This window comes from Drosophila kikkawai, chromosome 3R (genome assembly GCF_030179895.1).
Source record: "Drosophila kikkawai strain 14028-0561.14 chromosome 3R, DkikHiC1v2, whole genome shotgun sequence".
In the NCBI taxonomy this organism is placed as follows: Eukaryota; Metazoa; Arthropoda; class Insecta; order Diptera; family Drosophilidae; genus Drosophila; species Drosophila kikkawai.
This window is the reverse complement of record NC_091731.1, coordinates 8,015,479-8,041,962: the sequence shown is the minus strand read 5'-3', so window position 1 is coordinate 8,041,962 and position 26,484 is coordinate 8,015,479. Positions and strand designations below refer to the sequence as shown.

The 26,484-nt window shown below is 46.9% G+C and overlaps 2 protein-coding genes across 3 annotated transcripts in view; one reads left to right on the top strand and one right to left on the bottom strand.

Annotated features, from left to right (window-relative positions):
* Dhc1 (Dynein heavy chain 1) overlaps window positions 1-22,706 on the bottom strand; it is a 33,098-nt gene extending 10,392 nt beyond the window's left edge. The window contains exons 1-29 of one of the 2 annotated variants that reach the window (XM_017178859.2): window positions 22,398-22,706; window positions 21,453-21,590; window positions 21,232-21,391; window positions 20,894-21,044; window positions 20,095-20,839; window positions 19,459-19,669; window positions 18,539-19,407; window positions 18,352-18,471; window positions 18,128-18,284; window positions 17,988-18,042; window positions 17,620-17,753; window positions 17,373-17,566; window positions 15,961-16,257; window positions 15,450-15,897; window positions 14,312-14,511; window positions 12,200-14,071; window positions 11,936-12,108; window positions 10,923-11,078; window positions 10,572-10,782; window positions 8,469-8,855; window positions 7,820-8,405; window positions 7,511-7,744; window positions 7,312-7,383; window positions 3,879-6,556; window positions 3,142-3,390; window positions 899-2,636; window positions 784-838; window positions 442-539; window positions 61-353 (exon numbers count right to left, since the gene is read on the bottom strand). In XM_017178859.2, coding sequence (XP_017034348.1) covers window positions 61-353; window positions 442-539; window positions 784-838; window positions 899-2,636; window positions 3,142-3,390; window positions 3,879-6,556; window positions 7,312-7,383; window positions 7,511-7,744; window positions 7,820-8,405; window positions 8,469-8,855; window positions 10,572-10,782; window positions 10,923-11,078; window positions 11,936-12,108; window positions 12,200-14,071; window positions 14,312-14,511; window positions 15,450-15,897; window positions 15,961-16,257; window positions 17,373-17,566; window positions 17,620-17,753; window positions 17,988-18,042; window positions 18,128-18,284; window positions 18,352-18,471; window positions 18,539-19,407; window positions 19,459-19,669; window positions 20,095-20,839; window positions 20,894-21,044; window positions 21,232-21,391; window positions 21,453-21,590; window positions 22,398-22,505 — 12,789 coding nt within the window. In that variant the 5' untranslated portion in view covers window positions 22,506-22,706. The remainder of the gene's footprint in view (window positions 1-60; window positions 354-441; window positions 540-783; window positions 839-898; window positions 2,637-3,141; window positions 3,391-3,878; window positions 6,557-7,311; window positions 7,384-7,510; window positions 7,745-7,819; window positions 8,406-8,468; window positions 8,856-10,571; window positions 10,783-10,922; window positions 11,079-11,935; window positions 12,109-12,199; window positions 14,072-14,311; window positions 14,512-15,449; window positions 15,898-15,960; window positions 16,258-17,372; window positions 17,567-17,619; window positions 17,754-17,987; window positions 18,043-18,127; window positions 18,285-18,351; window positions 18,472-18,538; window positions 19,408-19,458; window positions 19,670-20,094; window positions 20,840-20,893; window positions 21,045-21,231; window positions 21,392-21,452; window positions 21,591-22,397) is intronic. The other variant, XM_017178860.2, reaches the window with a different exon arrangement.
* Window positions 22,707-24,083: 1,377 nt separating this feature from the next.
* On the top strand, window positions 24,084-25,824 carry p23. The gene is made up of 4 exons (XM_017178938.3): window positions 24,084-24,243; window positions 24,737-24,823; window positions 24,897-25,153; window positions 25,220-25,824. The coding sequence occupies exons 1-4, from the start codon at window positions 24,230-24,232 to the stop codon at window positions 25,411-25,413; spliced, it is 552 nt and encodes a 183-aa protein (XP_017034427.1). The 5' UTR covers window positions 24,084-24,229; the 3' UTR covers window positions 25,414-25,824.
* The last annotated feature ends 660 nt before the right edge of the window (window positions 25,825-26,484 follow it).

The window sequence follows — 26,484 nt, the reverse complement described above, 5'->3', positions numbered from 1 at the left end:
AAAAGATTGAAAATTAATTATTAAGCATGCTCCGCCTGCAAGGCTGACTTATTTGCGCACCTGGTAGCTGCGCTTCAGACTGGCACGTATCCCCTGTGGAGGTTCATTAGTGAACTTGAGCGCCATCTGAAGCAGCCCGATGGGGAACTCGTTGTGCGGCTCCGTCGTCACCCACATCCGGAATGACTCGTCTATGTGCTCGCTCTCCACCAGCATGTCAATAATCTCAGAGCAGAAGGGCAGCGATAGATGCACGTTCTGTAGCAACACCCATCCGCCGCCCGCCATCGACTCCATAATCATCTTTCGTGCATGGTACTCCTGCCCCTGGCCCATCGACACCGCCTTGAGGACTGAGTAGATGAGGACGTGGGTGTGTATGTGGATGAAGACGATTGAATTAGTGATATGATGCATTTTAGCGCTCCGTGGAACACTCACTTATGCTCTTCTGTTTGGCCAGAGCTCCTATTTGGGTGGTTGGATCCGATCCAATGGACAGGAGGCAGACAAACGGAGTGCGCGGTTCCGACTCCAGCCTGGAAATAATTACAAAGCTTCAGATTTTGAAAGCAAAATGTGCCCTTTCGCTGAAATAACTATAATTAATTCTTTGTTCTTCATTAAAAAAGGTTGACTTTTGACAATATGGAATATATAAAGGTCGCTGCAAACAACAATTTTATAATTATTTCCTGTAAAACAATTTAAGTTTCATTATAGTAGGGGCACTGTCATACTTATAATACTTACATTTGCAAATGTTAAAGTTATATTACTTACCACATTTCTTCGAGATCAAGTATTTGCATTTCACTGTACTCGCTTCCCAGGGATTCTTAAGACAGAAATGGGTTATGGAATGGATATCAAGACAAAGGTACCATAACATTCTCACCTTCTATATACTTCTTCGCCTGGGAGATAGTGCGATCAGGGCACCAGGACCTGATGAGCAACAGCTTACGGAAACTGTCCAGGACAGAATTGTAGCCGCAAGGAATCTCCTCGTTCTCCGGCTTCTCGCACTCATACCAGGAGCGCCAGTCGCGCTCGTTCAGCTCAATCACCTGTAGAACCGTCGAGAAGGTTTCCAGCTTGCTAATCTCAACCAGATTCAGCCATGTGATGTCCAGGATCCAGCGGAAGGGCTTCGGCGTGACGGCGTTTAGGTCTAACGAGGCGCCGCCCTTGATGAAGGTGAGGAACTCCTCGTGGCTGATGTTTCCGTTGTGGTAGTCGATCTTAATGGCTAGCATCAAGGTGAAGAGCTGCTTGTGGCGCTCGTACAGGCTGCGATTGGTGAACTTGTAAACCTCGTAGGTGAGGTACCGCAGAATAATGTTTATTCGCTCCTCGGTGACACTGGACTTGGCCGACTTGGTGATGGAGTGATTGAAGATGACCAGGAACTGCTTCAGTGAGTTCTGGTACATGGCGTTTACATTGCTCATCTCCACAATAAGAAAGTAGAGGATTGATCCACGCTTGGCCACCGCCCGAAACTCCTCGCGCGCCTTCATTATCTTGCGCTCCGTGACCTCGGAGATCTTCAGTTTCTGGTTGACTTCCTCGGCCGTGGTTTTGGTGACACGTAGCACCTCAATCAGGGCCTCGTCGTCCACGAGGGATCCCTGGGACGAGCTAAGCCGGAGGAGCAGGTTCGCCTCCAGCTCTTTCATGTTCCGCTGGTTCTGCATGACGGTCTCGAAGAGCGCCACTCGCTCGGCCTCCAGGTCGGACTTCTCCATGAGAATGACGCGACCCAGGAGCTGGTCCTCCAGCCCGCGCATGGTGACTGTGAAGTCAATGATCGAGGTCTTGGCACTGACCTCCGGACTGAAGGCTGGATTCGGCAGTTTCGTGGTGATGTAGAGCATGAAGCCCGGCATCACGTCGCACTCCTTGTCGCCCACCAGCACCTTCTCAATGCTGCCCGACTTGATGAAGTTTTTCTCCAGAACATTGTCAATAACCGGATCCAGGTCGATGCCCACATCCTCGATCAGTAGCGGCCTGCCGAGCGAAAGGGAGTCCTCTAAGTGTGTGCGGAAGTACTTGTGGTTCAGCGAGGTGATCTGCAGTTCGTTGCGGTCTTCCTTGCACTTGATCCAGATCTTGCCCTGCGTTTGCGGGTCCACCAGCAGCGGGTAGCTGCTGGACTTGGTGGCTATCAAGGCGTTCTGCACCGACAGCTCGTCGTTCGGAAGTCCCTGCAGCGTCCACTCGGACACCGTGGACGAGTCCACCAGCATGTTGATGATGTTCAGACCAGTGGTGAAGGGTATGTTCTTCTGCTTCAGGATGCCCATCCAGGTCTTGATGAGATTGGCCCGGAATTCCTGGTTGTAGGGGCCACAGTAGGACAGGAATCCGGTGGCCAACAGAACGTCGCCCACCAGCTTGCCCAGCTGTATCTTAAACTCCTTGCTCTGGTTCGTCCAGCGCGTCTTCTCATCCGACAGACCGTTGATCAGGGCCGTGGCTGCCGTCATCTTCCGTAGGCAGACATTGGCTGCATCCGTCAACCGCTGTTTCTCGCCCACAGCCTTGTCGTACTGATCCTTGACAGCCTGGAGGGCATCTTCGCGCTCCCGCAACTGCTCCTCGGCACCGGCCAAATCGTCCATGGCGAGCTGGTGTCGTGGCATGGGGGATTTGGCACAAAGTATCGAGTAAGTTAAACATACATAGTTATATTTATGACAATGAATCGCGGTGAGGAAAAACATTTCAGTGGATGATTTCGCCTGAGAGATTCTTTTCTAGAGTATCCAATCGTTTGTATCCAATTATAATGTGCACACGTCATCCAGTTAACAGTAATATTTCTCATAATTAAAATATCATTCACTTTATAACAATAATTTAAAAGCAATTTAAAATAATACCACTTGGCTGTGGGGAATACATTTGATTGACGAGCCAACAGGCAGCAGCTTGAATCATCCATCATAACTCGCAGACAACTGGTAGTGATTGCATTTAACTTAAACTAAGGCGTGCATTTTTTGTAAACAATCATGTGTTTATTCCGCAAACGTGTCATACATAATTTTAAATGGGTTTTGTAACTTTTTATATATGCGCAAGTAAATATTTATTTTATTTTAACGTACTTTCATCCCCCACGGCTCTTACCTTCAGGCGTGCTTCCTGCAGAGTGAGGTTTGCCTTTAAGGGCAGCACCTCCTTGTTGACACTGTGAAAGAAGGACATGGCCTTGGTCCAAGACAGCAGGCCGGCGACATCGCCGCAAACACGTCTCGCCATGTCCATGTTGTAGTCCTCCATCCGGAAATATGGCTGAAGCAAATCGATCATCTCGTCGTTGATTGTATCCTTCGGATAGTTTTGCAGCTGCAGCAGGAACGTGGCACTAGCCATCATCTGGCAGGAAGTTTAAAGGGAAAACTAATATGATTAAAATAGTCGAGTGCACCGACTATCCATTGCCCGAGAAGTTCAAGAATGGCAAACAAAAAGTTAGCACTAAGGATGTGAATTAAATATTTGTATGAGCGATTTTTCAAACTCGTTGTCTATTCCGTTAAATTAATAATTTGGTTTGTTTTACAAGACAGTACAGCAGGCTATGTATGCTGGTCGCTCGGACATCAACATTTGAACGGTTATATACTTACAAATATTGAAAAACATTTAACACAGCAAAATTAATTTGAAATGAGAAAATATTGCGCAAGTTTAGGACTTCTCTTGCATAAAAACAAATCATCTATAATTCTGAAAAAGGCATATATGAGGACGAGCGTTAAGGGATGGCAAGCAGTGCAGTGCCCTTTCCCTGGTAAATACCCATTTGAACATTTAATAGAGTCCTGTTCACAATGTGTGCAACCAATGGGAGTGTAACCCACCTTTAGGGACTCCTGCCAGGAGGGCTTCGGACACGGCGTGCCCGAGTCGGGAATGCATGGATGTAGCTTGCGTTTGAACAGGATCAGAACGCAGTCCATGATGCGCATGATGAGGTGCGGCGGACGGCCCAGCTTTCGCACAGTGGCGATATGCGCCGGCTTGATCGTGTTGAGGGCATTCTCGGCTTCCTCAAGGGCCGGCTTGGCCGCCTCAAGCTTTTCCTCGGCCAAGGCCTTTTCTTGGGCGATGCAGGCGACGAGAGCCTCGGCCTTGTCCTTAACGATGAGCACCTGGTTCTTGACGATCTCCGCTTGCATCGCACGCTCCGTCACCTCCACTAGCACTGACTCCGCGTTCTTCGAGGCTTCGACTAGCTCTTCCTCCATGACCACCAGGTCCTTCTTGAGGATCTCAACCGAGGCGGAGGCCTCTTTCAGTTTCTCCAGGCCCGTATCCATCTTCTCCACACCATCACGCAGCTCTTGCTGCTTCATTTGGTAGATGTTTTTGTAGCCGGCAATGAAGTTCAGATAAGATTTGGGTGTCACGTGCGTTGCGCGCCGGAAGCGCTGGAAGTATTCCTGCGACGTTTCCGCGACAATGTCCTGGATGGAGCCGAGAGCGTTGACCAGCTCCTCCTTAACGGCCGGGGTGCACTCGATTTCGAAGTGACTCAGAAAGTGTCGGGCAACCGAGACTAAAGCATCCTTGGGCCACGGATGCAGCCAGTCAATGGTGCAGCCGGAGACCAAGGCGGGAAAGCGCTGCACTCGCGACCGAAACGTCTCGCCCACGGGCGAGAAGCAGAAGGCCACATGCAGATTGGTGCAGGTGCGCGCCAAAAAGAAGTCCATCACACTTTCCGGGGTCGCTGTTTTGCGTTGATTCTCGCGTTTCATGACCGGCGTCAGTTCCTGCACGATTTCGGCCTGCTCATCGCGCGAGAATAGATTCGATATGACGCCGCTCGAGAGTATGTTGTTCAGATACTCGAGGAAACCTTCCTCCTTGATATCCATGTCGGTGAAGAGAAAGGTCGTGCCCTTGCCCTGAACGCCGCAGGTACGGTAGAGCAGCTTTAGATCCTCCAGAAAATTGGCCACGTTGTACGAACGCGTCAACGCAATTTGGAATGTCTTGTAGCCAGCTATGAACGATGCCAATTTCGTTAGCGACTGTTTTCCAGAACCGCCGACCCCGACAAGCATGACCGATCCCCTCGGATGCCGAATGATGCGGGAGATCTTCACCAGATGCAGCATTGCATCCGGGAAGAACACCAAATCCATTCCCGACCCTCGCACCATTTCGTTGAACTGGGCAAGAAACATGACGAGACGCTCTCGGAGCACTTCGTGTGAGTTTACCGGTTCGTAAACCTTGGGTAGCTCCATATCGGTGTCCTCGCCCTCCTCGCCGGTTGGCTCGGGGGCGTCGCGCATAAAGTCGACGAACACCGGATTGGGCAGGATCATCTGGGAGTGGGCATCGCCCAGCTCCTCGCGCACGAGACATGCCAGCTCTGAGCCGAACCACTCCTTGTCCTGGAACGTGGTGAAGCGATCGGCAAATACTCGCGTGCACTCGTGCTTCCACAGCGCCATGAGGACGCTTTCGGAGGTGATCACCGTGGATAAGGTGCCTACCATGCCCTGCCAGATGCGCGATAAGTCGCGCAGACTGAAAACGTAGTGGAATTTGGCTGGCGTGGGCAGCAGTTTCTCGCGCGTGCGCTGCCACAGATGGCGGGTGACGACGATCAGCTTCTTGACCAGGCTGCGGATCTCGGGCACGAAGCCGCGCTTGGCATTGTAGTGACCCTCGCCGATAACGCGGAAGATCTTATCGATGGAGTCGTTGTCGGGGATGTTGCAGTTGAACACGCAAAACTGGCGCTTCAAACGGGACGGTATATCGTTGCGGCCGCCGCCGGGCAGGCCCATGGCCGCCACATACTGCACATCCACGATGGTGGTGAAGTCGCCTGGCTTCTCCAGGCTATAGAAGCCCTTCATGTCCATGGACTGGCGCACAATTTCGTTGGTGATCTGGTCGCCCCACTCATTGATCTCGGGCAAATTGATATCGTCAATGAAGACGATCAATTTCCGGCCACCGGGTGGCCCGAAGGTGACGCCAACGCGTTTCTCCACGTAACTCTCAATTGTGCGCTGAAACTGGTATGGACTGGTGGCCGACGAGAAATTGAATGATCGGCCCATGTACGTTTCAACGTTCATCTTCTTCATGAAGTTCTTCATGATCACCGTCTTGCCCGTGCCCTGCTCGCCAATCACCATCACGGCGCGCTCCTGATTGGCTATGGTGCCGATCAGGTAGTCGATGCGCACATTATCCACGATGGGCACCAGAATGCTCAGGTAGTCTGGTGTGGAAAGCTCCGGATACATATAGGGGGTGACGAGCGTCTTCCACGACTGCCACACGCCCGCTGGAGAAACGAAGAAGTCAAATATTGTGTTCTCGTGGGCACTACCCTTCGGGTAGTCCAGTTCCGGGAACGATTCCTTCACAAATAGATTCATTCGGACGCGGTCGCTAGTGGAGAGGTAACCGCCCAGTCCCCAGGCGAGCGCAAAGATGTACAAGCGGTGCAAGTGTTCCGGTGTGCAGGTGTCCTCCTTCTCCTCAACGGCGTTCTCTGGAGGTAGTTCCTCTGTCGGGAGCAACGAATGAAAAACTGTATTACTTCTAGGGCACATAACTTTGTACAAAAGCCACATTCAGGAGTGTCACAGGGGTCTCTGGCTGGTGCTACGATTCCAACGGAAAGCTACGATTTCCCAAAATAATAAGTATAACTAAACAAATCTTAATGGAAATAAATGAAAATGGCTTGTGAACCATACGAAACGTATTCCCCTTAAACGAGAATCACTCAGAAATTTCAAAGAATGTCACTCCATCAACGGCCGTTCAATGGATAACATATAATTCAATTTAGTAAATAATTTCATTTTTAAAGCACGAATTCGTTTCGTTTGGATAGAGAGTACGTTCTCTTTTGCCACCTACAACCCAGCCAAATCGGTAAAATTAATTTCAAAACTATCCGACAAGCAGTGATTAATAATTACATTTTCGGTACTTCTCTGAAATGTTGACCAAATGGAGACCTCCGTGACACCACTACTTTTGATTAGTATTGTCACAAATGGAAAATCAAAATGATAGGACGAGACACACAACTATGGGGTTAATACATATACAATCAAGACGGGACGAACACAGAATCACAACTACGGAAGGAAGATAAGTTCAGCCGATTGGGAAGCAAACGGAGCGGAGGTCGCCAGTTAGGATCCCAACCGACGGATTACAGATGTCAGTCGACACACACAGAAGCATTAGCTCTACGGTTAATTTTGGGTTTCGCTAATTACGCAACGTATGGATACGGGTATACTTTACCGACAATCTGACTGCCAATCGATTGCCGTCGCGCCTCTTCGATTTGCTTTTGATGCTCTAAACGTTTATTCGCTGAAAAGTGGCAATCATTTTGGTTTTTGCAGGGATTTCGGGTTTGTTCAATGTTCAATTTAGGCGAACCGCCGCTTATGGGTTTGGGAATTGATCAATTAGATTAGTTAGTTAGCACTGCACTCACCATCGTGGCTCTCCTTGCTCGATAGACTGACGGCCTGCTCGTCCTCCTTCTTGACGGGAATCAGGCCCTCCAAGATAAACAACATTTGTTGGACGATATTGCACTGTAACACCGGCATCTGCAGTTTCACCATCTGCACTCCCCAGTTGTAGACCTCGACAAAGGTCTGATCGAATAGGTCTGAAAAGGTGGACTTCTCTCCGGGAGCGCGGTTCTTTAGCCAGGCCTGGACAACTGCGCAGGAAAAAGGAACACATATGTACGGGTGTAGAGACTTAGTAATCTCGGTAGAAGCCTCAAATCACATACTTGGTCGGGAGTCCAGTCCGGATGAGCTCATGTAGACCATTCCGTTGCGGGAAACCGTAGCGGGCGAGGCATTGTCAATGTTGTGCGGCTCGAATATGATTTTGACGGTTGGCGCCATGGTCAGGCGATCGCCATTGGCCAGTGTTAGGGTCTTGTTGTCGTCCAACACCGAGTTGAGATTCTCTATCCAAATACTGTCCACTGGGCCGTCCAGAACCAACCAGACGTGCTCTCCGGCCTTCAGCTTCAGGGTCTTGCGCCACAGGGCCGAGAAGATTCCATCCGTCCAATCATTAGTGGCCACGTCGAGCCGTCCAAACATTTGGGCAGCCGTAATCGCCTTGGGGTTCATCCGCATCTCCCGGTGGTTGTCACCCATCTGGGTCATGGCCTTCATCAGTGTGTGGATGCAGGTGGTCTTGCCAGCTCCACTCGGCCCCAGGGTCATAATCCCGTGTCGCACATTTTGGGTCTCGTACAGCTGGATGAGCTTCAGGACCCAGGGAGGATGATAGACGAGGCTGGCCTCCTCCGTTTGCTGAAGAATGGCAGCCTCGAGTTCCGGGTAATTGGTCTTCTCAAGAGTCTATCCCGTGGAGGGATTGCAGAGTAATAAATAAGAATGCTGGGAGCGAACTTCACGGCTTACCTGATTGGGAAACAAATCCGATACCAGTGACATGAAGAGTGGTTCATCGTCGTCGATCAGCTTAGAGAGATTCATGTCGCGCAGGACCCGCATCACAATCGTGCTCTCGGTATCCTTTGAGTTCCTGCGCTTGGCAGCTCCCAGCGTTCGCAGCACTGAGAGTATGTTCCTCAGCCCGAAGTCGTAGTGTACCTGCTTGGTCAGTTGCTCCTCGCACAGTTTGTAGAGCGTGTAGAATTTCCGGGCCAGTGTTATGTTTTCCAGGAATCCGCAGCTGGCCAGCTTGACCCTTATGATGATCTGCCTATCCGGTACCATCATGGCAACAGTTCGGAACTGAATCTTTAAATTTTCCGGCAACTCCTTGCGCCCGGCATATCCCGGATTCTATATATTGAGGTAGGAAAATGGTATTTTTAATGTTACTTTGTTATTTGATTTAAAATATTTTGAATAAAGTAAATGAAACGCTTAAAACGTGCTTTTTCATAAACAAAAACGATAAGCCAATTATCCAGTATGGCATATACTAGGGCCGGTTTGAGTTCAGTTGAAGGACTTTATCAAATCGAAAAGCCTACCAGTGGCTTGCTAGATAACAGTGATCTGTTATTGCATTTAAAATAAAAGTCAGCGTTAGCCTTCTCACTCCGTTATTTAATGCTAATCCTACTCGAATTCAAATAAACATTGTACTGCCAATAAGCATGAAGCGGCGAGGAGGTAAAAAGGGAAATGCAAGACATTTTGGGAACTCAACTTGTTGCTCAATTGGCTAAAAATAGTTTTCGGGCGACACGACATATTTGATTTTAATCCTTCTGGCTACAAATATTGACCTCTTCCAAAGATAGGCACATCCCGAGTGCCGCCATTCGTATTAAACAAGCTCCGTCACCCTGTCGGCTCCGTCGGATTCGGATAACCACAACAAAGGGTTTTCCCATTAAACTCGTTCGAGTTCGCAGCCAGCGTCCATTTGTCTATGTCCGTAATCGTGTGCGACCCAATTTGGGCCTGTTGTGACATAATGGCTCATTAAATTTAAATGCTCCGGCTAAAAATGTTATATAAATGAGCGTAATAACTCATGTGCAAATTAAAATTGAGCCAAAGCCTTCAAAGGATCATGCTCCGGATTGGATTGGGTGGCGTCGCCTGAGGGCGTTGATTGACATCCGCCATTATAGCCAGGATGAGACAAAGGCAGGCTCCGCGTCGCCGTGTTAATGCTAATCGCATTACGCGATCATAGTTGCCGTCGCTTGTAATTAAACTACGGAAACTTTCAGTCAGCAGCCGCCACTTTTTGTGTGGAGACTTAAAGTTGCTCTTTAAGGCGAATTCCCCACAGCCGGATGGAGTTATCCGGCCTCCCATGTGGCAGCCAGCCACATTAATCGAGTCATGTGGCCGCTAAAATGTAAATACAGGCTCGGGACTCCACTTCTTTGGGCCTGGCCCCTCCTTTTCCTCCTCCGGCAACACCACCTCGACCCGGTTATTGGTTTTCGGCTGCTTTTAGGCTCCACGCAAAGTGTCGTATGTGCCGGGGCGGCGACACAGTAAATTTTATTACGGCTTCGGTTGAGAAAAATTGTACATGACTAATAACGTTGAATTATTATGTGCGTAAAGCGCCCGTCACTTCCATTTTCCCCAAAAAATGTAAGTGGGTGCTGATCGATTTTACAGCGAATATTACATTGCCCTTTAAAACAAATGTTTTTGTTCATTTAACAGGCAAATACATAAAAATTGTGAAAACTTGATGCGACATTTCCAAAATAACTTGTTCCTCAAAACAAGGCAACTCCTTTGAAGCACGCTTCCGTATTCCCTAGAACGAAGAAGAGTAGAGGGTGGAACCCACTAGGTTCGTTAACTCTGTTTCTTCATAGTAATAAATTGAAGAGTCTGTAATTATTTAACCAAGGAGCTGCCGCCAGCTACATATGTTTGCTTCCAGAAATTTAAGTTATGTGTAAGCAAAAATTACAATACATTCAGATGCCTTTTATGGGTGCGGATGCAGCTACGTTTATATTAAAAACGACATTTAACTGTGATAAATCATAAGTAATAACTGAGCATTCACATTACCATAGTGATGAAAATGCCAAACTCTGGGTTCATTTCGATGGTATCGCCATCGGTGAAGAGGAATGTCTTCCGCTTCTCCTTTTTGGCAGTCAGGACAACGGCCACTTGTTGGGCGGCCACCGATAGGACGGGAAGCTCGATGCGATTAAACTCGTCAAAGCAACCCCAGCTGCCCGACTGGGCCAGGCCCTTGTAGATGCGGCCCAGTCCTCTAAAAAGTCGAATGGATTGCATAAACGGAAAATACTTAAATTCTGGGGAAGAAAGCGCCGAGTTATTCTGCTTAAACACAAAACAGGAGCTTGCGATGCCTGAAATTAAATGGGATTGTTAAACCAAAATGGCTCTTACCTGTAGTCCATTTGATCGGAGCAGTTAAATACCACGACATACTTGGCCAGTGTTTTGCCCATATCCTTAACGGTCTCCGTCTTGCCCGTGCCGGCTGGTCCGCACGGAGCGCCGCCCATGGACAGAGTGAGGGCCTGGGCCAGAGTTATGTAGCACCTGTAAGCGAACGAGTTCAGAGACGGTGTAGCAGTCAATGTACTCCGACAGATGGGCCTGCCACAGCTTGTTAAACGTGGTCGTGCCCGGAAAGAAGGCTCTTTAAAATATCAAAAGCCAATGGTAATAGTCCCTGACGTCGCGACGAGTGGGAAATCTAAGAGAGATCAACAAACGAATGCAAAGCTGCCGGAGATGCCCCTAGGAACGCAGCAGCACTCCGCCAGCCTCCCAGCTTCTGGGCCAACTGGCTGCTGTCAAAACTTTATTTATGCTCCGCTAAGTGAAATTTATCTTTACGGGCATGTCAACGTCGCGTCGCTCCGATGTCCGCAGACATAGTTCGTCCTGGAGCTGAATGGGATTCCGCGGAGCTGCCGAGCTGCGGCTGTCTCCGCCTCCGACATCGACTTAAAGCATCTTTAAGTGCTGCCAACAGTTTGTTTGCTTACGAAGCGGAATTCCAAGGTGGGTACCGCCGCGGGGAATGTGCGGAGCACGTGCAGGCGGGTTGCCACTGAGGCATCTGTGGTATGCGAAAGTTTATCATTGGGAAAGAGCGAACGGCGATGCGGGAATAAAGCAGGGAATACAAATTAAACGGAAGCGTTTATAATTACTCGTCATTGTTATTGCGTCAAGGAGTTCGCATTTATGTGGCAAGACAATGAGAATTTATCGAGTTAAGTCCTTGGGCAGGAATGTTCCAAACTTGGAGAATCAAACTTGTTGTATAATTGATGGAATTGACCTTGGGAAATTTTGTGATGTAAAACCAATCGAATAGCCATCAAAACCAATTACATAGCCAGTGAACAATCGCTTCGAATAAATTAACATAATTAATTCTTTTTTACCGATCCGTCAGCGGGGTGATAACCAAGCGGTCTGTGCATCCAAGATACTCGTTCTGATAGGTAAAGGTGACATCGGTCACCGAAATCCAGGTCTTGTCCAGGTCTTCCTTGAAATAAAAGCGGCATTGCTTGAGCCACTCAAAGTCATTGGGCGATTTGATGTTCATGCGACACTAAGAAGTAATTGAACGAGAGAAAGGATTAGAAACCACGAACTTCAATGGGTCAGAGCATCACATGACCAGCTGGTTAAGGATTACCCACCAAAATATCGAAGATATCGCGCTGATGCACATGGATGGTGATTAGGGTCTCGAAGTTGGTGCGCTCCCGCTTGGACAGGTTGCGGGTGGTCTGGTCGATCAGGGTGTTTAGCATCTCGAGGAACTTGTTGTTGGTCTCCATCATGACCTTTCTTTCCCGGCCTCTCATTAGGGCCATCTCCGCGTCGCGGGTCCACACCATTTGGATTCCGAGGAGGCCGATCTGGGCCGGAGCCTTCTCCAGAAAACTGAGCAGCGTGAAATTGGGATCGTTGATGGTCGCATAGGCGGTGCGGATGATCGAGTGCAGCGAGGCCTGGGCCGTGACAAGGAGTTGTGTTAGCCAGGTCTCCACGGAGCCCTCCGCTCGAATGGCCCGATCCAGCTGGATCATCTCGCCCTCGCTGCTGATGATAGCCATCATCTTGTTGTACTCTACGTCGTGGAACTTGACGCACTTTGTGTTGTCGAAGATGTTGAGAAGGTGGTTTTGTATGGTGTGCGAATCGGAAGCCTGCCCCAGTATCTCTAGCAGGGCAGGATCTGACACAAAGAAGAAGCGTGGGAACATCATGCGCTTGCGCTCCAAGTACCCACTCAAGGATTTCTGACATATTTCCAGCTGCTCCTGCAGGTGAGGCAGCAGCTGTTTGAGCAGATCGTCACCGACGCAGCAGGCCACGACACCGGGGGTCTCGTGGGCCCGCTGCATGATCTTCTGCCAGGACTTGTCAATCTTCGAAAACCTTTTCGCCTCCTTAGGCAGTTGCTTCGCAATATCGCCACCCACAAACACAGCCTCCAGATAGACCCACATGTTCTGCACAAGGAGCCAGCGCTCCAGGATCTCGTTTGAATTAGAAAGGTCGTAGACCCACTGCTGGATCTGCTTCCGGAAGGGGGCGTTGTAGCGGTTGGACAGCAGGGAGCCCAGCACCATAAGGCTATCCTCCAGCTGACCGATCGTTTCCGCCGTGGTGTCGCCGCGCAGCAGCAGCTCGCCGCGATTGTTGAAGCTCATGAACTGGAGCTCGTGCACGGACCACTCGTTAGTCACCTGCTTTAGCTTCGCCTCGATATCCTTCTCCTTCATCGCACTGATGCAGATGTCCTCGATGTCCTCTTTGTGCTTCAGCAGCGGCGCCTCCAATATGTTCTTGAGCGAGAAACCCTCCGAGTCGAACTCGAAGATGTAGCGAGTAACATCCATGATCCGTTGCCAGTGGCGTGGCTTCATGGCTTTATTCGCCATCAACTCCAGTAGCGGACACATGTCGTTGAAGTCGTCAATGGTCTTCTTCAGAGCGTGAAACGCCGGCCACTCCTTGAGGCCCTTGGGCAACTTGCGGCATCGGTTCTGGAACTCCATCAACTCGTTGTTGATCTCCTCGATGTCCACCTCGTTCCATGGAATATCGTAGTAGCTGCTCACTCGGTCGATGACGTCGTTGTATAACTTGTACAGCTTCTGCAGCAAGTTAAGCTCCTTGCGGATCTGGCCGAGCTCTGGGTAGTCCGTCTGGGGCAGACCGAAGAGTTCCTCGCCGCTCTGGTACGTCTGTAGGCGTCGCCACATGCCCTCGAAGCGATTTTGGAACAGAATCAGCCTGTCGGAGGCTTCTCGAGGTGTGAGCCCTGCCTGCATCGGACCTGCCGTGCGATACTCCGTCACGTATGAGATCTTGTCCTGTTTAAAGTTGTCCAGATTTGTTTTCAGGTCGTCCTGGAAGGCGGGTTGCATCTCCAGCAACTTGACTTGCGCCTGCAGCGCTCCGGCCAAGAGATTCTGAAAAGTGGCCCTCAAATTGTCCACCAGATCGAATTGTTCCCGCTCGACCTGCACCTCGTAGCGGGTCAGGACATTAAAGGCTTCCTGTGGAAGTTAAAACGGAGTGTATTGGCTTAGCTTTTTTGGAAAAACTGACCATATTGCCTAAAAAGGGCTTTGTGGATGGAACTTAGTTTTGGTAAACTTAAAGCATCTGCAGACAACAAATATTTAAGAAACTGTTTATGTTCAATAAAGAATTTATCTGCAGACATGCCCTCTTATTTTCTATAAATCAATTATTATTTGATGATTAATTTGATTTCATTCAGTGCTCAACCTCACCTCGATGGGATCTATGCGCAGCTCCATGTCCACCTCCTGCTCCCGTATCTTACCCAAGGTCTCCATAATCATTCGAACGTCGTCCAGGTCACGGATGGGCCTGTCCAGTTTTCGGTCCATCTCGTTGATTACCGCATAAACGTAGTCCATTTCCTTCTTGTACTTCTTCTTCATGGCCTGACCGATTTTGTGGTTACAAGCTGGAAATAGAAGCGGTGTAAAGCGTTTATTCTAGCCACCCTCCACCATTTGTGGACTCAATGATATCGATGTCATTAATCAAAGCCAGGCGGCCAAGGGCTAATTCGCGTCCACCCGTGGCCTCATCCAGCGGCGTCGCCGGGCTAATAAGTAAGTAGTGTTTGGGGGAATTTATTTTTGGGATGCCGATGCCTGCCCTGCGCACAGTTAATTCGGTTAGGTAAATTAGATTGCCTAATTGGAGTCCAATCAATTTCCATAGCTTCCTCTATTCGGCCAAACAAAAGAATTCGCGAGGGTGTTGAAATTTATGGCTGATTAATTCGAGCCGCCGGAATTGGAAGTTGTGGGCCCAATAAAATAGGCTCAAAAACTTGGCCATACCGTTTGTTTTAGCCACTTAATGAACTCTACTTATTCTGAAATTTATTAACCTTTAATTATGAATCAGGAGCAAATAATAAATATTCCCAAGTTAGCCTTAAATTGAATTCTTTTCAAGTTTAGTTATTGTCCCCATTATTATACCTTTTGTTTGAAAAAGTTTTCCCAAAAATACCTATGGATATTGTACCGTTTCACTGTAAAAGGGTTTTTTCAAGACTCAATAAATATAGACCTATATAATGATTAGTTAAAAATGTGGTCAACATTTCCAGTTAAATACTGAAAACAGTATGAGTTCTGTTGTCACAATTAGAGAAAACCAAAAAAGAAAGAAATATAGACAGGAGAAGCCTGCTGCACAAGCACTCGCCTAAGCTTAAGACATTCTTAAATGTTCAACAAATTTTAGAGATAAAAACAAAACAACTGTAAAAAACAATTGTACAATGACAAAAATGAATATTTACTATATGTACATATGTAGAGCTCATTCATGAAGGTCTGAGGAGCTTTTAAATTATCCTCGGAGCACCTCATGACAACTACTTACACTTGATCTCAATGGCCAAACCATACTTGAGCCTTTCATTGTACACCGCCACGCACTGACCGAACACCTCCATGTCCGGTTCCACCAGCAAATTGGCGTCCAGATCGGACAGGCAGCGCAGCGTCGTCTCGAACTCCTGCAAACCGAACTCCATGAGTTGGCGCGTGGTTCGGTCGTTTTTCCAGAGAAAGTGATAGGGCTTCCAGCGCTTGATGTAGGTCTGGATCTCGGGCTTGACGTTCTTGGTGCAGCTGGACAGCTGGTTGACCGCCTTTGCCACCTCCTTGTTGTCCATAATGGCCGAGTAGAAGCTCTTGAGCATGTGCGGCATCTGCGGACGCTCCTCGGAGGCTAGGCAGTAGATCTTGCGCCGCCGGCTTTTGCCGCCGCCGGCCGCCTCGTTGTGGTTGCGTCCGACGCGCGGCTGCGTCACCGTCATCGAAACTTGCTGCGGTTGGTAAGACAAGATTTTGGAGAACATTGCGAAGCTATTCAGTGGGGCTGTACGCACCGGCGGATCTTTGCCGCTGCTCCACTGCGCCACGCCCTTCGCAATGCCCGTGATGTTCTTGCCCGCCGTCACCAAAATGTCCTGCAGCTCGTCCAGATTCGGCTTGATCACCACATGGGGAATCTGCAGCTGCGCGTTCAGCGCAAATATCGGTTTCTTCAACACCGCCTCGTTCTCGTCGGCGATAAACCGACGGCGGAGTGTGTCCAGAGCGGCCCGGATCACCTTGATTAGTACATCAATCACCTTGCGGCTGTAATAGCGCCGCATCTCCACCACCGCATTGCACACCATATCCTGAAATGACACATATGTAATGTCAGTTAATCGAAAATTGACCAATCAGCAAACGGGAGCATTTCTTTTATCTCAAATTATACCCTGAATCCAAAAGGTACATGGGTATTATAACTTTGAGGCAACAGCCAGAAAGAAGGTTCTCAGACTATATGAAGAGCATATGAAAATATGGAAGATCGCAAGTAAGAGTTATTATTAAAGTAAAAAGTGAAAAATACCTTTTTCAAACTTAAATATTTGACGAAAAACTTTTATTTAAAAATTAAAAATAAAAGTGAAACTTCAATAACTTTTAAAGTGTGCAGCCTATTTAAGAGATTGGCATATATAATTAATCTACGCTTCAATACCTTTCATTTAATGTAGTGCTTTCTGGTAGTTAATATTCAAATTTTATATTAGTCTTAACTATTGTTTGCGATTCCTGATTATAATATGAGTTAGATAGTTTGCATGGCAGTAAAGGAGTCATTTCCGCCTCTATAAAGTATACATAACATATATATTCTTGATCAGCATCAATAGCCGAGTCGATCTAGCCATGTCCGTCTGTCCGTCCGTCTGTCCGTTTCTACGCAAACTAGTCCCCCAGTTTTAAAGCTAACTGAATGAAACTTTGCATATAGACCTCTGAATACTCTCACCCATAATATATAATTGAACTTTCGGACGTCCTCTATAAGGACTTGGCGAAGAAGTGTAAAACCTCTTTTACAATTGTAGTTGAAAGATGAGTTTTATTTATTATTATTTTTTTTTAATATTGATTATATTTGATTTTATTTTTTTTTAATATTAATCATTATTAATGGTAAATATCATAAAACTCCGAAAAATAAAAATCATGCCGGAAATGGAAAGATTATACAACAAGGATTTCGAACATTTTATCCTTACTTTCCGGAAACGTTTAGGTCGACAACTTTTAAAGCGTTTGATAAGAATTGTGTAGGTGGTAGCTGACATGGCCAAACTTTGAAACAAAGTTTACCTGCGTGCAAGCTAATATTCTCAAATTCTTAAGTGCCAACGGTATTCCTAATTAATTTGTCAGCACTCATGTGAGTCACAACCTATCCGTTTTTATTTGCATTAGGTTTTATTTGACTTACCTGCATGCCCTTGGGTAGACTCTCTGTGGTCGACAAAAGGGACAGCGGGTTCTCGAAGCAGGACCACAGGATGCTCCAGTCCTGCTGCTGGCCACTGCCACCACCACTGGTCGTGGGAGCAGCAGCTCCTCCGCCTCCATCCTCTGGCTTGCGTCCCCCAGATGCGGTGCTGTCTCCTTTCGGGGTGGCAGTTGCTGCTCAATGGGTGCCACTAAATTACTTCATTCCTTGCATTCCAAAAGCTTACCATCAAATAGGGTAATAACATCATCGCCGGCTATCTCCTTAAAGGCTGCCGTAGCCTTGTCCACCAAGCTCAGGACCTCCTCGACCGCCTCGGAAACCATTTGGCTCTTCCTGTTTAGCTCGATGGCCGCTTTTCTACATATACATAAACCGAAGACATTAGCATTTGAACCGAATTACACACGCTTTTAAACAGATAAAAAGCTCAGAAAGAACACGCACATTTTAATTGATAAACGCAGTAAATTAAAAGTAGCATAAAGAAAGAAAAGTCTAGGCCAGACAGTTGAAAAGAGTCCCCTCCCTAGAAACTCTGAGGAAGCACAGAGTTTAATGAATTCTGTGAACACATGTCACAGTCAGACTCACCGGCAGGCCTCCTCGCTCCGCTCCAGAAACTCATCAACCGTCCAGATTTCATCGTCTGCCCAGAAAACAAATGTGAAAAGTTCCGCCAGCCAGACAATTAGACGAGACGGGAATAATTTAGGGAAGTTAAAGCCACTCACCTGCTGGTAAAATCTGCAAGGAGACGTCCTGCATCCACATGAGCACATGGAGTATGCGATTGGAGTAGATGTCATGGACACGCGCCACAAGGACTTCGAAATTCTCAATGGCCTGCTTGCAGCGCTCATAGAACTCTGTCCAGTTTTGGTTCGTCCACTAAGAACCATTGTGAGTTAATTGGATACAGGTAATTAAATAAATAATAGGTTACCGCACGACTCACGTTGATGGTGTGTAATCCTGGCTTTAGCATCGCCGTAAGACGCACAAGCTGCGGCAGGAACAGAGGACGCACCTCCAGCTTTACGGCTCGCACAGTGGACAGAAACATTTTGATGAGACACTGAACAGCAGCAGCAGGGGATTGGATTAGAGCATTATTAGCGGGCAGGTGCTGGTAGGTCACTCACGTTCAGCGAGTCCTGGATGGTGATAAAGTACTGCTGGCGACTCATTAGCGTGGCGGCCACGATGGGCAGCTCGATGTCCAGCTTGGCCAGCATCTTTGCTTCCCGGATAAGAAGCGGTATGGTGGGATGCAGATTGACCAGTAACTTATCGCCCTGGAGGCTGAGCAGGGGCTGCAGAAGGCAGGCGTCGGCCACACTCACATCCTGGTCCAGCCAGATAGAGACGATCTCGTCCTCGTACTCCTGCAGCACGCCCTGCACGTTGTGGTAGCGTACATCAAGATCCTTGGCCATGGGCAGGTTGCTCAATACGCCGTGGTCCATTACCGCGTCCATCAGCTCAGTGATGTGCAGGCTAAGGGCGCGGCACCAGTGGATTCGACCGGCGATTGGTGGGAAATTCCTCGCCAGCGGTGGATCGTCGCGTTGCTTCCGAAAGGTCTTCAGGATGCGATCTACCTCCTTCTCTACATAGCGCAGGATCCGAGTGTACTTCTCGTCCATCTTGGTCAGCGGAATTTTCTCGCTGACCTTCTCAAAGCGCACCAGGAAGCGGATGCACTGCGGCGTCTCCCACACAGTGTCAAAGTCCGTCTCGATCAGCGTGGCGATGGTGTCCTTCAGTGAGTTCGTCTTGTGGATAAATCGCTCGAAGTCCACGTTGAAGTCCGAGTTGCGGTGATCCAAGTAATCATATTTCCGCGAAGTCACCTCCTTCTTGGCCTCCTCAAAGTGATTGGAGGCGTCCTCCAAGGCTTCCCCTAGCAAGAGGCCTTCCAGGCGGCGCTCGAACAAGTGGTTGTAGTCATCGATCAGGTTGAACATACTAATAATCTTAGAGAGCCGCTCACAGAACGTGTCGAATTTTCCTTGAGGAGAGAACGTTTTACAAACTGACTTGAGAGAATATTTTATCTTACCAAAAACAAAGTTTTCTGAAAACCCAAAAGGCGTCTGATTGGGCAGAAATGGCTGCTCCCTGACTGTGTAGTAGGTCTCGTGGTATATGTGATTCAACTTAATGCAGTTGCTCAGCTTGGTTCGGATCAGGCTGCGATCCTGTGACCAAATAGTCTCCTTGCATCGGCAGGTGATGTACGACTTGCAGGTTTCAATCATTTGGTTGGTTATCTGATAATATTAGTCAGATGCAAAAACGTAAATAAATTGTAAGAATTGTTATTTTAGTGACATCTATGCAGAAAAAAGAAAGTAAACCATTAAAAACAGCAAACGCGCCGGGTTACTGTCTTAAGGGTCAAACCACTATTGAGATGGAAAATAGAAACCTTTCAATAGTAACCCAAGTTTCAGGGACTCAGACCACGCGCCGTTTATTTACATGAACTGCAGGTCACAGAGGTGAGAATAGGTTGAGAGAAGTAAAGTGGTTTAAACGACTGAATTCAAGGAAAACAATCAAGGAGGGAAAAGGAATGCATTGATGATGCTAAAGTTTCCATTTAGTGTTTAAAAAAGTCTATTCTCACACATTCACCGATTGTTGGAATAAAGTAAAGTAGCTTTTCGATTTGTAGTTAGTGTGTCTGGCCCACCTTGACCATTAGAGCGGATGTCCTTTCCGATGTGTTGTAGAACTGCGAAACGCTGTATATCAAACGAACAGTTTGCAGCAGGCTCAGAATAGACTCCTTCATGCTGACGGGGTCGTCCAAGTACAAGGAATGGCAGCACGTCTCCATGGCCTGGATGAACTTTGAGTTGTCGCGCGCCTCGTTATAGCAAAATGTGATCTTACGATCGGTCTCCTTCCACTGCTTTATGATGCGGGAACCCGCTAGGAAGAGGCAGTGCAGCGTAAACTGCACCTCCTTGTCCTGCAGATGAGCCAGAAGCTGGGAGAACTGAGCGCCGCGCTTCTTCCAGTACTCCAGCTCGTCCTGCGGCCCGCTATGGTCGTTCTCCTTCCGCAACTGTTCGCTCTCACCGAGGATTTTGAATATGCCCTTCGTCCAGTTGCTGACTCGCTCCTCAAGCTGCGCGCAGAATTCCTGGTTCTTGGACATATCTTTCACCTCCTCCACCTGATCGATTTTCTCAAACATGTCGCAACCGTCGGCGAAGACGTTATGATGATCGCACACCTGCTCACACACGCGCAGGGCGCTGCAGAAGGACCGCAATCCGGGCAGGAGCTGACCCTTAATAAGCCCACAGCTCACGTCCTCCTCGTCGCCCTCCAGACTGGGAAAGGCCAAGGCCTGCATGAACACAAACTCAACGATGCGCTCGATGGAGGTGACCAGGCCAATATTCTTGGCGTCGATGACGCCACAATACCTGTAGGTTCCATCAAACATGAGATTAGACTCGTGACGATCGAGACGGACTTACAGGTCCTTCTGGAAGCCCTCCTCGGGCAGCTGCTTGGACGTGTTCACCCGAAATATGTAAATACAAACGCCGGTGAAGGCGCAGGTCCAACCGTCGGTCAGGAACAACTTCTTGTGCTTCGGTGGAGGCATGCCACTCGGAGAGGCACCACCTGGAGAGCCATAACCTTATTTAACTAATCATTGCACTACATTAAGTATAATGTAATAGTATTTAATTATTTATAAATATCGGCTTTGTTTATTACAATCCTGTGATTTTATTTTCCAATAAATTGCAACAGCTTCTCGATTTCTTCCTGAGTGTGTATAACCTATATTTAATGCATTTCATCTTACCCTGCGGCGTCTTGGAGCTACTTGAAGCCATGCCAGTTCTCGACGGCCCCGGCTTATTTGGATCCGGCACTGGTGTCGGTTCCGGCTCATCCACCTCCTGATAGAACCACAGCAGCTTGTTCTTCATGTTGGGCAGGAAGAGCTGATTGATCTCATCGAGCTAGACGCAATACACGGGCAGAATTATTAGTGTCCACGGAATGGGCGAGCTAATAGGCTACCATGTCCCCTTCGAATATGTAGTCCATGAGCTGATGCCTGGGCAGCTGGGTCGCGTCGATCAGCAGCTGGAAGGTGAACTCCAGCCGGGGATCCATCTCCCCACGACGTGCCTTGCGCTCGCATTCTTCCCGCCGGCGCTGCGCTTCGTCGGGGTCCATTTTAATTCCGATTCCGATTTCGGTTCGAAAGTTGATGTTATTTTTTATCGGAATTACGGGCCCGACATGCGTAAGACCGTTGGTATTCCAGAAAATAATTAGGGATCAAAATTTTGTGGTGCGCCAGTGGTTTTGTTTTTTTTTTTTTTTATATTAAAAACGATTTCAAGTTGTAAACCAAATTAATTTTTTGTTTTATTCAAAATTCAAAAATGGAAGAGACCAAAAATTCGTTAGTTTCAAAAATAGAATACGTCTTGGGAAATCAGTAAAAAATGCGTGGCAACTAATTAATAGATGTCCACGTCTACAAACTACGTTCAAAAAACTACAACAATTCGTACTCATATAGCGTGACAACGGATACATAAGGTAGTACAAAAATCAAAAGTGCGATACTTCTTCGAACGCTATACAGTATAATAGGAGTGATTTGTAATAGATTACTAGGTTTGGGTTGCAGCAACGGGAGTGATGTTCTGTACAGTTGCGATTAGGTGGTTAAGTAGTTAGGAGTTAGTTACTCAGCTAAAACGAAATGAAAACACGTGTACAGATATTAGATGGATATTACGGGGCCTCAAATAGCAGCAGCAATTTACACGCGCAAGTTTGGGAATTGCAACTGGCTGGGATTGCGATTACGTAATCGATCAAAGGGGCTTTTGGTATCTAGGGCAATATGCATTACGCAACTTTCTAAGGCAACATTCGACAACGGTTACTTTGCAGTACACTCGATACGGCTAGTTAGTAATTAGTGCGTTCTCTCCAAATTGCAGGCACCTGCAGGATGTCGCCCTGGTCCTCCTCCTCCTCCTCCTCATCACTACTGCCCCCATCGCCGCGCATTGCCAAAACATGCTCCACCAGCTTCTTTTTCTGCACGAACATCTTGGCCAAAACTCTATGCAAAAAGCAAAGTTCTTTCCACAAGCAGGGGCACACACTCTCTGGGCAACTTAATCAAAAATCATTGGAGATTTACTGCGTTTTTGGAATCTGGTCTGCGTTGCACAACACGACTTCTCGCCTCTGTCAATTGTAATAAGCTAAATGCTGAATTGAACAAACAGCCAGAATACGCAACGAGTTGCCAAGACAACGGTCTAAGGAACTCCACAGACAAGCTCTCAACGAATCGAGTGTTGCCCAGAATTTCGCGCATTTTCCTTTAAGAAATTATTCACAGTGGTTTTAAAAATAATAGAAGTGCCTAATTATTTTTAATCCAGACTTATGTAACGTAAAGTTAACATTTTTTGAATATTTTTGATTTATAAAAACAAAAAAAAACTTTAAATGGACAAACATATTAAATATTATTTTAGTTTGATAAAATTGCATCAGAGCCCCTCAGCACGAAATCCCACAATTTGTATACATAATTTTGGAGAAAATAAGCTTTTATCAGTTGAAAACAACTGCCACAGTTCAGAAACCTTAATTGGATGCTTTGAGTAACTTTCTTTTATATTTCTGACAGCATGATTTACAATTAAGGGAATTGTTAATAATTCAAGAGCTATAAATGTCAAATTTTGTGAAATTAAACTTATTTTAAAATACAATCAACTTCAACATTTCATCAGCCTTTCATCAGTAATTCATCTACAATTCATCGATGAAATGATCATTAATTGTTGATGAATTGTTATTGATGAAAGCCTATGACATGCCCATGTTAAATTCATCAGTAATTTGTATGGCCATTCATCGATGAATCATCAACAACACCCCTTCGGCTATTGATAAAACGTTGATGAATTATTGATGAATGGTACTGCAGGGTTATTAAAATAAATAGGTGACCGAAATCCTTGTATAAGTGTGTCGTCTAGCATACCATTTTCTACGGAAGGTAAAATCATTTTCGATCAGAAACCGAGGGCATTTTTATGCTCATTTTAATCAGACTTTTAGCGCCTCTGAGGTAGCTGAAAATATGGACAGAAAAGATAGTTTGCTTAAAGAGTTTGTATAAATCAAAGTTTACATCGGCGTCGTCAAGGGATTATCCTGCTAAATTTATTCAGAAATGTCATAAAAGGCTGGCGGGGTTGTGTTTCAAAAAGAGACCGTTATCAAGAAAATATGACCGCATCATTTTCCTTCTGAAAATCCTGAAAAAGGCTCAAACTTCAAAATAAACAGTTTTTTTCCTTCTGTACTGTGCTTTAGGGATGGCGAAATGTTCGGAACTAGCTAGAACCAGTCGTGTGCAGTTGCCCCACCGGACATCGGAACCATGTTAATACTCGCTAAAATCACATCATCATCCCAGATGCGGCTGTTCAGAGTCTGAGTTATTGCGGAAAGTTGATTAGCATACAAAGCGTAAAAAAACGTCAATTTATATTCCAGTTGCAAAAAATTACTATTAATCAAAACGCTGTGTGACCAGTTAACGTCGGGTCGGAATCGTGCGAATTTCTTAGGCCCTTTGGTTGAACTTTGTGGAATCTCCAGAAAATTAAAAACGGCCACACTCTGCTCAGTTTTTGTGCATGACAATTTTTATTCAGCCGATTTGCCTTTTTTGTAACGAAAACAGGCTGTCAGTCAGTAGTGCCCCGGCTCCGTAAACTGTTAAGCAGCGTTTCGCAAGTAGCAACATAATGTCGGCAGCAGGGTAAGTAAAGTCTGCTGGTCCGGCCCCATTCCCGGCTCTGACCGGGACTTCTTTTTGTGGCTTCTCTGTGCATCGCGTGCTTTCTGGCGGTGGCAGCGGCGTCCATTTTCGACTGCCTAGCTGAGCGCTGGCTACGAAAGATCCGTTCCGTGCTGAAGGAGCTCCGCATGGCCGACGAGGGTCGTGGCGGTGCGTTGGTGGTGGGCGTGTCCCGTGCGCATCTGCATTGCGATAATTGTGGGCCAAATCGGGGAAGCAGCATTTGAGGTTATGTCTGGCTTGATGGATTTTCGGCATGGACTTTCGGCCGGTCGAATCGTACATATATGCAAATGGTAGCCATCGGCATTTGCATAGGTCTTGGCCTGTCAAGCGGGCTTCCAGAAAATTCGGCGCGGGCTGCCATAACAACCGCACACCCTACCAGCCGGACAGCACCCTACACCTCGAGTGGTAGTCTGTTTGTGTTTACCTAATGATGCACTCGTTTCAGCTCAATTCCGCCTCCAGTTTCCTGGGCTCAGCGCAATGACTTGGTCTACGTCATTATTGATGTGGAGTGCAAGGACATCGAACACAAGTAAGTGCAGCTGGTAATTGCTTTTGATTCCGAACTGAACCGCTAATCCATTAATCCGAACTGTGCCTCGCAGAGTAACGGAAAACAGCTTCACCTTCAAGGGCGTCAATGTGCTGGATGCGTCGAAGAAGTACGAGGTCACACTAAACTTTCTGCATGAGGTGGATCCCGAGAAGGTGACCAGCAAGAATATTGGCCGATGCCTAGAATTCACAATACCCAAGAAGGCGACTGGCCCCTACTGGTCCTCCCTGACCACGGATAAGACCAAATTGCATTTCCTGAAAGCCAACTTTGCCAAGTGGCGCGATGAATCCGACGATGAGGAGGGTGAGTTTGGGAGTCGCCGCTTTTACTATTGAATGAACCAACTTCGGGTGTTGCTTTGTTCCGCAGGTGGTGATGCCAAGGACAACGGCATGTTTGGCAATTTCCTGAACAGCCCTGGCGGCGACTGGAACAACAAGTTCGACGACTTCAATGTCGACGACGAGGAAGAGGATTCGGATGACAACATCCCCAGCCTATCGCAGAATGACGAGGACGAGGAGGAGGGCGGCGAGGGCGACAAGAAGAAGCCAGCTGCTTAAACGGTGTTTAGCACTTTGGCGTAGTCGTAGCGTTGGCCGAGGCGCTTGTACCATTAAGTCAACACGAACACAATCACTCCTTCTCCCACGCACTCTCAAGAAAAAATCACCCAGCCACATCGCCCATCAAAACATCCGCACACGCATGCGTACATAATACACTATTCCAATCGAAAAGAAAACCACATTTAATTTAGATGAATATACGTATTCAGGGGAGCAATGTTAACAAGAAATAACACAAGGAACAAGATGAATTAGCGCCGACAAGGGAAACACATAAGTTTACGCTAGAAATTAACAACCGGAGGAAAGCTACAACCAATTCATTGCAAAATCTGATTGCAATTTATTATTTTTGTTTCCTGTAAATAAAGGAAATTTCAATAAAACAAAACTAAAAACCCAAAAGTGACCTACATTTTTAACAAGAAAGGAAGCTGACTTCCGGCTAGTAATGTTTGTGAGACCGATATGTATATTTGTATTCATACAGAGTTATTCGATTTCATAAAATGTAGAATATTTTAGAATCGTACAAACTAGTTGAAAAATAACAATCATTTATCATTTCATTTCCGATGGTTCTATTTTAGATATACAATTTTTTCTTTCTTTTTTCTATTATTTTTTCCTATTACAGCGTAAAACAAGAAAGGAAGCTTACTTCGGCACGACGAAGTTTGTATACCCTTGCAGATCATTACATTTTACCTATACTTATGTTTACAGTTTGACAGTTACAGTTTTGCATTCCCAGCTTTACATTTTCTCAACATCTACCGATCTGTTTATATGGCAGCTATATGATAAAGTCGTCCGATTTTCACAAAATTAAAACCGAAAATCTGAAATGATATAAATGGCCATATCTCAAAAATGTTGAAAAACAACCAAGTTATAAATTTTATGGCTGCTATATGATATAGTCATCCAATCCGTTCCGACATATATAGCAGTGAGAGTATATAGAAGATTATACGCAAAGTTTCATTCAGAAGCCTTAAAACTGAGGGACTAGTTTGCGTAAAAACGGACAGGTGGACAGAAGGACATGGATCGACCCGGCTG

Coding starts and splice junctions, on each gene's coding strand:
- p23 (XM_017178938.3), top strand. Junction 24,824..24,896: donor TGCAAGGACATCGAACACAA/GTAAGTGCAGCT, acceptor TGTGCCTCGCAG/AGTAACGGAAAACAGCTTCA. Junction 25,154..25,219: donor TGAATCCGACGATGAGGAGG/GTGAGTTTGGGA, acceptor TTTGTTCCGCAG/GTGGTGATGCCAAGGACAAC.